General features: G+C 38.6%; 1 protein-coding gene across 1 annotated transcript; it reads left to right on the top strand.

Moving 5' to 3' along the window:
* The first annotated feature begins 5,458 nt into the window (after positions 1 to 5,458).
* Positions 5,459 to 10,744, top strand: GNG11 (G protein subunit gamma 11). The gene is made up of 2 exons (XM_005909693.3): positions 5,459 to 6,073; positions 10,318 to 10,744. The coding sequence occupies exons 1-2, from the start codon at positions 5,978 to 5,980 to the stop codon at positions 10,441 to 10,443; spliced, it is 222 nt and encodes a 73-aa protein (XP_005909755.1). The 5' UTR covers positions 5,459 to 5,977; the 3' UTR covers positions 10,444 to 10,744.
* The last annotated feature ends 225 nt before the right edge of the window (positions 10,745 to 10,969 follow it).

Raw genomic sequence — 10,969 nt, 5'->3', positions numbered from 1 at the left:
ATTCTTGCCTGGGAAATCCCATAGACAGAGGAACCTGGGGGGCTATAGTTCATGGGGTCACAAACAGTCGGAGACGACTGAGCCCCCACGCACACAAAGGCTGTTTCAGGTTTGGCTCCTACAGTGACCTCCTACTCTGACCAGAGTAAATGCTCAACAAAGATCTACTGACTCTTGTCCAGTCCCTTTTTCTTAACATGTATCAAACTGAGTCCAAGCTCATACTGCTCACCGCACAGCAGACCAGTAATCTAGAAATGAGTTGTTGGGGCAAGGAATAGCAACTTTACTCAGAAAGCCAGTATACCAAGAAGCTGGTGGACTTGTACCCCAAAGAACCATCTTGCCTGAGTTAGAATTCAGGCTTCTTTTATACTAAAGGGGAGAGAGTAAAGGCAAACATTTCCTGGTTCCCGTCAGCCTCTGGAGAGGATGTGTTCATGTCTGTCTTCCTGCAGTCATCCGTAGGTGGGCCTGGTCAGGATGCTTCCTGTAAGCTAAACAAAAGTATTTTCCCTAAATGCTCATTACCTGGGAGGCAGGGTTCTCAGAGATTGGCCAGTCTGTGTAATTTCAGTTCACAGGTAACATCCCTTTAGAGATTAACTCTTGTGTGTTGATAGAATACAAAAGGTTCTTCCCTATTACATAACGTTGTTGTTTAGTTGCTAAGTCGTGTTCAGCTCCTTTGTGACCCCATGGACTGTAGCCTGCCAGGTTCTTCTGTCCATGGGATTTCTCAGTCAAGAATATTGAAGTGGGTTGCCATGTCCTTCTCCAAGGGATCTTCCTAATTCAGGGATTGAACTCTGGTCTTCTGCATTGGCAGGCAGATTCTTTACCACTGAGCCACCCGGGAAGCCCCGTTATATAATATGCTTTTTACATTAAGGGATTCCAAGATAGACTACAGGAGTCTCATCTTTTTTTCTTCTGCAGAGGCTTTTCTCCCCTCTGTGGAAAATAATAAAAACGCTCTCCAACACCCCTCCCCCACAGTACCGCCCATCTCCCTTTCCTATTCTAATTTTCCTCCATAGCACCCATCATTTTCTAGCATCCTACATATTTTATCTATTTGTTTAATTGTGGTCTATCTCTAAACTCTTTTCCCATGTGCCATTTAATATTCGTTAAGTGTTCCATATATCTTTTAATTTTTTTCTTGATTAAAAAAAAAACAAAGTCTTGGCTTTGGCATTTACTGACATGTATAGTTTTAACAACATCCTTACCGTCCATCTCTCAACTGGAAATAGATTTGGGAGCCAGATGATTCTAAATTAAAACCCTGACTAATCCACTTTCTAGTTGAGACCTTCAGGTAAGTAATTTCAACATCTGAACTTTGTAAAATGGATTAAGATGGATCCTTATGTGACTATTTCAAGTCATTTAGATAGGAGATAAACATACAGGAAAAAGGTAATAAATCCTACTCCTCTTCTATGGTCACTAAAAGCAATCTTTGTCTCTCGCTCCATACCCAGAGTATATCTCCTAAGTCATTTAACATAACCTTGCTTTCTCTTACTATAATGTATATGGTTGTCTTAGTATTAATGCTATACTGTAAATTTCTCAAGCCAGAAGCTCTGTTCATCTTTGAAACTACCATAACAACTAATAAATTGTCTGTACAGTTTAATTAACATAATAAGTGTTTAATTCAATTAAAAGCAGGCAAGGGTGGTGCTTTTTATATTGGATAATCTAGAATTCCTATTGGCTTATCTAATGATGAAACCAACCAGAGACTAAAAATTCCTGTTCCTTTAAAATACAGATTATCAGCAGGATTTGAATAAGATAAAAATTATAGGAAGGAAATATAGAGAAAGATGGTCCAGGAAGAGGGAAATAAGATCATGACTGTTTCTCAGCCTACATAGCTACATCTGGTGGTGAGTGACTCTGGGGGTTTTTTCCAGAAATTATTTCAGGGCCAAGGAATGAACAAAAATTAAGGAATTAAAAGGAATTAAAAAGGAATGATCAAAAAAATGCTCCAGAGTCTTAGTATTTGGCTCTTCAACAGAACTTCCTAATATTCGTGGAAATGGGTTAAGTACACATTTTTACTATGTCATTCGAGATACTTGAACTTTGATGTTTTGTACATTTAAGTGAGTTTAAACTGTAGCCAGAAAAAAAAAAAGAAAGGAAAAGAAAAAACCTCAATGTTATTTTAATTTGGATTGATTTGACTTTAGCCAGATTTCCAAACAAGGCTAATTTCAAACTTCCTAAATTCTTCAAAGAATATATTGCCACAAGGAAAACAGTAAACTGAGTAATGAAAATGAAATGCAGTAGAACAAGACTGATAAATCATTTTGATACCGTGAATCATAAGTAACTGTTAATGAAAATCGAAGTATCAGACCTGGTCATCCTGTGATTTCCTATTCTTTTCATTTAGAAGAAGAATCTTATCTTATAATAAATTGAACCAATATCAAATGAACAGAGTGCATCAAATGTGGGTTAAATATTTTCCTGAAAGAAACAACCATTTTAACGACCTAAAGAGTCACCATTTACTTTTTAAATTTTAGAAGGGAAGAATTTGGGAGATAACCTAGTTTTAGCTATACCTACAAAATAGATGCAGAGAGGATCCACGTCTTATAAAAATTAGAAGGCAAAACAAAACAAGAACCCTGCTTTTTTTGAGTTCAAGTTAGTATTAAATCACTTCTCTGGTGGATCAGCTGGTAAAGTGTGTGCCTGTAATGCTGGAGATCTGGGTTCAATCCCCCTGGAGAAGGAAATGGCAACCCACTCCAGTATTCTTGCCTAGAAAATTCCATGGATGGAGGAACCTGGTAGGCTACAGTCCATGGGGTCCCAAAGAGTCAGACAGGACTGAGCGACTTCACTTTCTTTAGTATTAAATCAACTCCAATACAACTAACTTCAATATTTTCTTATAGACTTTTCTTTATATGTATTTTTAACAGCATACATTAGAAAAACAGTCAAAGAACTTTTTCCCTTTCTTTGTATGTCAAGGTACATATGTCATAGTCTTTGCCCTTTTATACTTTAAAAGTGAAAATAACCACATGGTTTTTTTTTTGTTTTTTTTGTTTTTTTTGTCAGATTCTTTAAAACATTTGTCAGGAGCGATTGGGCTGATACGGGTTTGTTTCTGATTATGTCTGTCATCTTCACTGAAGAATGGTTTCTACACATACTATTTTGCAAAACAACTTCTATTAAAAGTAATATATACAAGTAAAAATCAACACTACAGTTGGATACAATTAATAATGGATTTTAACATTTGTCTATTCAAAATCTTTGCTTGATAAAATATGTTTTTAGAATTTATGAGAAATTGCTTACCATGGTTGCTCTCTGAGAGATGATTGCCATGCTTAGGAATGGGGAGATACCCGCTCTTATTTTAAGTACCCATCATTTTACCATGTAAAATCAAACAACAACAACAAAACATTTTTCAGAATGCTGTGTGATCATGAGATTTCAGCACTTTCCAACTCATTTTAGTGTAATCAATTTACTTAATATGATATTAGCATGTGATTTTAATTAAAACTATGAATTTTTAAGTATACTAATATGCACTTCATCTCTAACTTAAGTCTGATAATACTGTGGAAAAAGTTAAAGAACCATTATGGTTTTATAACTATCACTGCACACAACTAGATGATTTCACAGGGAAGAAATTTCCAGGCCAAAATAACCCTCCTTTTATGATTTGGAACAGGCATGCATTAATTTACTTAACCAACCTATTTAATTTGGGTGCTGAGCTTATTTAATTCAAGCCACATTAACTTACTTTCACTAACTTATTTAAGCTATTTTTAACCAAGCTTTTAAATTTAAGCAATGGGGAAATTAAAAAAAAAAAGAATCAGTTCTGAAGACAGATTCGGGTTTTTTTGTCCTGGCTCATTGCTTGCTAACAGGGAAAGCTCCCGCAGTTCATCTAATTTTCTTTGAGCCTGGGAGCTCCTAGAATGTGTAATATTTCAAATATAGAAAATGAAGCTCCTAAATATTTTTCTTTGTGAAAGTGGTTTATCAGATGTAGATACATAAAAACAGTTAGAAATGAAACACACTTTAGCTAGTTCACCCCTCCCTTACTCCATCACATATCTCACAAATTGGAGAACCAAAATCCAGAAGAAAATAAGTGACTTTTCCTAGTGATGGCCAGTGGCAGAGCAAGGACTGGAACTCATGGGTGGTCATCAAAGATTCATTTCATTCTAACAGATTCAATGAGGATAAGTGGGTAGAGCCCAGTGAGGAATTATGAACAGAAAAACCTCTGCTTACATCACAGAGAATGGCTATGGTGTCTAAGGCCAAGTACTCTGAGATACTCAGTTAATGCCTACACTCAACTTGAATTTTTTTTAATTTATTTAATTTTTATTGAAGGATAATTGCTTTACAGAATTTTGCTGTTTTCTGTCAAACCTCAACATGAATCAGCCATAGGTATACATATAATCCACCCTTTTGAAACTCCCACCTGTCTCCCTCCCCATCCCGCCACTCTGGATTGATACAGAGCCCCTGTTTGAGTTTCCTGACCCATACAGCAAATTCCTATTGGCTATCTATTTTACATATGGTAATATAAATTTCCATGTTACTCTTTCCATACATCTCATCCTCTCCTCCCCTCTCCCCAGGTCCATTCAACTTGAATTTGACTCTACAGGCAGGAGGTCATTTCCGGGGAGAAGGAAATATGCATCTGACCACTTGAGATACTTTATTTTGCTTTCTTCACGCTTCATTTTTCTTCTAGTCTTTTGAGCATCATTAACAAGGTTTTAGATAGTTAAAGGGAAAGTTTGTATGGCAGGCAAACATTTGTCACATCCTTCTTCCTGGCTTTACAAAGTAGCAGCGAGATTCATATGGCTTTCCAGAAAGTGGAAAAACCAAAACTAAGTGGATCCACTGCAGACATACGGGAAGATGCTTGAGCCAGGAATTCAAAACCCTTGGTGTCAAGTGTCATCCAAACCTTGACAGATAGGGAATGGAGAAATACTTTCTGGTAGGGCTTTAAATTTGCTACTTCGGTCTTCTCCAGGACCATCTGCTTATACTTCAAACACTACAATCATTCCCCTGAAAAAAGAATAAAATCCCTGCTCTTGAGGATGCCAATTTATTAACGTCAGAGCCATAAACAATATTCACATCCCAATGCCCTTTTTATCCCAAATTTGTAAATGTATTTCAGGCATTTAGCAGACTGGTTGTGTTCACATCAACAGATGTGGTGCGCGTTTCGGAGATTATAGCTCAGTTTCGATTTCCTCTTGGGACTTTTCTTAAGCGTCCGCATTTCCCCACAGTAAACATGTGTGTAGCTGGGGGGAAAGTTACATGCTGTGTATTTTTGAAACTCTTGGAGAAGTGAAGAGGCCGTTATTTCCTGCCTGGTAGAGTCCTCCTTTTCTTGCTTCACGAACAAAACCCGGATGTGACTTGGGAAAAGAGGAGGTGGGGAAGGAACAAAAAGTAAAACTTTTGTTGTTTCTCCAGGAAAGTGGACTAGCTCAACTCCTACCCTTGGGCCGCAGCCCAGGAGGGTCCTCCCGCGGGCGTGGCAAGGTCGGGAGCCCGGCCGGGTCGGGCCAGCATCCCCGCGGGAGACCGCTCAGTGCGCAGCCTCTCCGCCTCTTCGGGCCGCCTTTGCAAACTCAACCCTCCCCGGGCTCCCAGGGGCAGATCTCCTGGTGTTGTGAGGACCTGACCAAAAGGGCAGGAGTTTTAAGATCCTGGGACGCTAGGGTGAGCTGGCGTGGGGGGATCTCGTCCGGGCGCTGGGGACCGCCGCTGGGAGAGGCGGTCACCTTCTGCGCGGGCGGGGCGCGCAGGCAGCACAGTTAGTTCGGGACGCGCCCTGGTTTGCGGCACTTGCAGCCGCTCCACTTCCAGAGCTGTCCCTGAGCCCAGTTCTAGGGCGAAAATGCCGGCTCTTCACATCGAAGATCTGCCAGAAAAGGAAAAGCTGAAGATGGAAGTTGAGCAACTTCGCAAAGAAGTTAAGTTGCAGAGACAGCAGGCAAGTTGGATGTCCCAGAATATTTCCTTATGTGAAATGAACCAAGATTGGTGTTGTCCAGTTTGTTGCAGTAAAACAAATAGTTTCTTGGCTCTTGGGTGGGTGTGGGGGGTGGGGGGGAGAGTTGTTTGTTTCTATGGTGGTGCTTGAGAATTGCCTGTTGATGTGGGGAGATCATAGGAGGTTAAGGAGAGCAAGGATATCATGAGTAATTTAAAGCCAAATGTTTGAGGATGAGAACAAGCGAGAAATTCTGCCAGCTATTAGATAGTTGATTTTAAAAACCCAAGCTGTAGGGAAAAGGCAGATGGCTATTTAGTTCCTTGATCTTTTTCATAATGGGAAAGAATAGCTTTTAAAAGTTAGATGGGTTTTTGTTTGTTTGTTTTGGTTTTGGCTTTGTTAATCACAGTGGGTCTTGAATTATCTAGTTTTGAGTCTTCATCAGGGGTCTCCAGTGTGATGAGCAGTCCACTGGGACTTGGGAGCAAAACATTACAGTATCCATCTTTGTTTATAAACTTCTTCCCTTTATAATTTCCACTTTATGCTTTGTAAGTATGCACAGTGAACTAATACCTACACAGTACTATCTGTATTTATTTATAAATAACTGTACATATACTGTATACAAACATTCTTTTTTGTTATTATGATTAGAAATTTTAGAGACCACTGAAGTGATCACAGATTTTGTGAGAATGTATGTGCCAGTGTTCAGAAGTCTCCACTGAAATTTGTTGGAGACTTTGTCATTTTTATTTCAAGTTTTTACTGGTAATATAGGCCTTCATTCCTTCCCCTTTTCCTCAATCAGGCAACCTGTAGTCCAGGAAAAGGTTTTTGGATAGATATTTTTTAAGATAAATGATGTAGTTCTTTCTCCCCAGCAAGAAGAATTTAAACTGACTTTGTGGTTTAATACTAGAAAAAGTCAAGGAAAACAATGGAAAGGAAGTAGGTATGGAGAATATGTTCACTTACCTTCCTGCTTTAGTTACGATAACTCTATTCGTGACAAGTCTTTTTATTCAGAAGGCACATTTTGAATATTTGGAAGATGCAGGCTTTGGGGGGAGTATTTTTAATACATTTCCTTTCTCAAATGTAATCTGTAACTTCCAAATCCCTAGTCTTACAGAATTTTGAAGTTTAAAGTCCTTTCTGTACATGTTGAAAGTTTTTGTAGCTTTAAAAATACTGCTGTGTTTAAAGGAAAAACCAAAGTTATAGGACAAAGTGAATAGGCTTGTTTCTTGAAACTTTTAAGAGACCCATTTTGTGTATGGCAAAACCCGTCTGTTAGCCACTTAGATCTTTTTGACACAGTGAATCGTAGAGGTTACACATTAAACAGAGTTGCATGGATTGAAGTAAAGTGTTGTCTGTGCCAAGTTGGAATATTTTAATATTTTGTATCACAATGCAGAACTTATAGGGGGAAAAAAAAAAGAGATGTGTCCTCCACTTACCTAAAGCTTCAAATTAGAAATTGGGCAAGGGTCTAGATGCAGTTAGGGCTTCCCTGGTAGCTCAGCTGATAAAGAATCTGCCTGTAATGTGGGATACCTGGGTCTGCCCACACTTCTCATAACAACTACCAGTAAAGAGGATAATGAATTATATATTTATAAATCATTCAGAGGTAGGACAGTCTCTTAAACCACTTAGGAAATAAAGTCTTGCTCAGTTCTGTACCCCTTCATTGGCACCAGAAATGCAAGAAGTAATTTCCGCATCATTACTACTACCCTAGTTGTCCAGGATTTCTCATCTCTCCTGTTGTCGGACTTCTCAGGAGCGCAGTGGTAAAGAACTTGCTCGCCAACACAGGAGATTCAAGAGATGAAGGTTCAGTCCCTGGGTGGGGAAGATCCCTTGGAGAAGAGAATGGCAACCCACTGTAGTATTCTTGCCTGGAGAATCCCATGGACAGAGGAGTCCATGGGGGTTGCAAAGAGTTGGACACGACTGAGCAATTAACACTTGCACACTTCACTAAATGCAGCAGACTGTGTGGAAGTTAGAGGTATCATTCATCAGCAGTTCCCCCCTTCCAGCTCTCCACCTCCACTCCTTAGGACACATACTACTGGAATTACTTTCTTGGGGAGAAGGAACAGAAGGAAGAAAACTTTCAGGGAAACCTTAGAGGACAGAGGGAGAAACATCTAAGTCCTAATAATAAGATTCCACCATTTTATTATGCACTTTGAATTATAACATGTCCATGCTAGAAAAACATTATGGCTCTTAGAGATCATTCAACCCTTTCACTTTGAAGGATTAAAAAACCAACCTGAATTCCAAGAAGGCTAACTAGCTCCTTATTTGAGACCCCAGAGACAATGATAGAGACATTATTAAAACACTAAGACACATATCTTCTGATGCCCAGTCAATAAACTGTTAATATCTGAGCTGTGTGTTCTGCTCAGGCCAGATTCACAGGCTGAATTCTGGCTTGTAGCTAATTGTTGGTCAAACGTATCCTCTTGATCATGGAAGGAAATACATCAGAGAAGCCATTGTTCACTTTTGGAGATTACACATCTTTTTGGACACTTAATGAAGAAGGCTCGGTAACACAACCATTTAGGGAAACATGAGTCTAATTTTTTTTAAAACTATTTTTTAGCCTTTCTTTTTTGATATAGACCATTTTAAAAAGTCTTCATTAAATTTGTTACAGTATTGCTTCTGCTTTATGTTTTGGTTTTTTGGCCAGGAGGCATGTGAGCTCTTAGCTCCCCAAGCAGGGATCAAACCTGTACCCCCTGCATTGGAAGGCAGTCTTAACCACTGGACTGCCAGGGAAGTCCCAATATGAGTCTTATCTGCAAATTTCTCAGTGGTCACAGAGCGCAGCTTATGGATACTTATGTCATCACCTCTGAGAATTTACTTAAAATCCCCGCACAATGATTGTCTGTAAATGTTACCCGAGAGAATGATACTTGTAAGGATTTTATTTTGCCACATTTTAACTGTGTTGCCTAGTTTTAAATTTTATTTTCAGAGGCTTCCACACTGATGTACCAAGAAATCTTTGAGGTGTGAGAGTAAAACTTTTTTATTTTTAAAAAATTTTAATTGCAGTACAATAGATGTGAAACATTGTGTGAATAATTTTAGGCATATGACATAGTGATTTGATATGTGTGTATATTGCAAAATGATGTCTTTTTGGTTGTCTTAAAGTCTGATCTTTTAATAATTTCTAGTTTGTGTTTTATGGTTATACATGATGTATTAACACAGTAGTAACTTCACTTAGGTATAAGTGAATAATTATGTACATTCTCGGCTACATATGCAGACATTTTTTAGTGATCAACATTGAAACAGTTTGGAGATTACTAATCTAGATAACAAAATCAGTGGGAACATTGCCTAGTTAGTTAAATAAAATAAAATTAAAAAAAGAGGACTCCATTAGAATTTTCTGGAACGTCTATAATTTTTACTTATTTCTTACTAGTTAATGCAGATCCTCATTAAGCAGTAATCTTTTTTTTTTCCTCCTTGCCTTTTTACTCCCCTCAATCACTCTTACAAACTGTCTCTTAAGGATAGGCTTTTTGAAGAAACTGTTCAATCCTTTCTCCACTCAGAAAAAGTTTACACTACTTACGTAAACACAAGCCTCAGATAAGCCTTTTCTTATGATCAGTTCTGCACAGAAACACAGGTGGAGGGTTGGGGGGAGATGAAGATGAAGGGATCTGGGGGTGCTGCACGTGGGGTGGGGAAACTTTGGGACAAAGTTTAACTTTTCCAGATCAGACTTTCTCCAATGCTTCTATCATTCTGTGAAATTGAAGAACCTGGCACATACTCAGTAAAGTGAGAATTTTTGCAGGAAACACCCCAAAAGCTATTTGGGGAGTAGCTGCACTGCAACAATTCATTAGCATGGAAAATTGAAAGTGGAGTATGTTTCAGTTCCTCAAATATTGTGGACCTGCCATCATTATATTTTAGCAGAGGAAGGAAATCATGAGACATAGTGGATAGAAACTGCTGGGGATAATATTTTTAATACAGTGACTTTCAAACTTTCTTGATGCTACTGTAGTAAGAAATCTATTTCATATAGACTGTGCTGCACACTAATATTTTCGTCTGTTCTATTTGATTTTTAAAGTGCTGGTTGTATCCAATTATGTCAGTTTCACTAAAGGGTGGTGACAAAGTTTGAACAATCCTGATTCTTTTTCTTCCTTCCCTCCTTTCTCCTTAAGGTGTCTAAATGTTCAGAAGAAATAAAGAACTATATTGAAGAACGTTCTAGAGAGGATCCTCTGGTGAAAGGAATTCCAGAAGACAAGAATCCCTTTAAAGAAAAAGGCAGCTGTATTATTTCATGAATAACTGGGGAGACACTTCCTCCTCAGTGGAAGAGGTCGTTTGTTGTCGTTTTCCAAAATAAAACCAACCCCCTTTTAAAGGAGTAACAATGAAATTTAAATGAGACTTTCTTAAGCGCTCCCCTAGATGTGGTTTTGTCTGAAAGCTGTATGCCTCTCATCCCTGTGCACTACACACCCCTTTTAAGAGGACAGAGAGCATCTGATGTGCGATTATGGGAATAAGGACACCACTTGTGCATGACACACCTCTTTCAGTATATTGCTTGACGCCTCAAATAAAGTTTTATCTCTGCAGAAAGAGTGTTGGCAACTTCAGAACGCTTTCTCTCTCTCTCCCTTTTTTTTTTTTTGTATTACCTTTGATACTTCTCCCCATAACCTTTCAGCTGTTTGGGACCTGTCTAAAGATGAAGTGGTTTGACAGACCAGGTCTCAGATCCAGCTCTCTCTGCTTCGAATCTCAGGAGGTTTACAGCACTGAGTTCTGACTCCTAGAATGTTTTCATCTAGCATTAACTAGTAG

This window comes from Bos mutus, chromosome 4, assembly GCF_027580195.1.
Source record: "Bos mutus isolate GX-2022 chromosome 4, NWIPB_WYAK_1.1, whole genome shotgun sequence".
Classification (NCBI taxonomy): domain Eukaryota; kingdom Metazoa; phylum Chordata; class Mammalia; order Artiodactyla; family Bovidae; genus Bos; species Bos mutus.
This window is presented reverse-complemented; position numbering and strand designations above follow the sequence as displayed.

Bases quoted from the DNA above. Each gene is read 5' to 3' on its own strand.
- GNG11 (XM_005909693.3), top strand. From the start codon at position 5,978: ATGCCGGCTCTTCACATCGAAGATCTGCCAGAAAAGGAAAAGCTGAAG. The intron at 6,074-10,317 runs GCAAGTTGGATG...TTTCTCCTTAAG, and splicing joins TTAAGTTGCAGAGACAGCAG to GTGTCTAAATGTTCAGAAGA.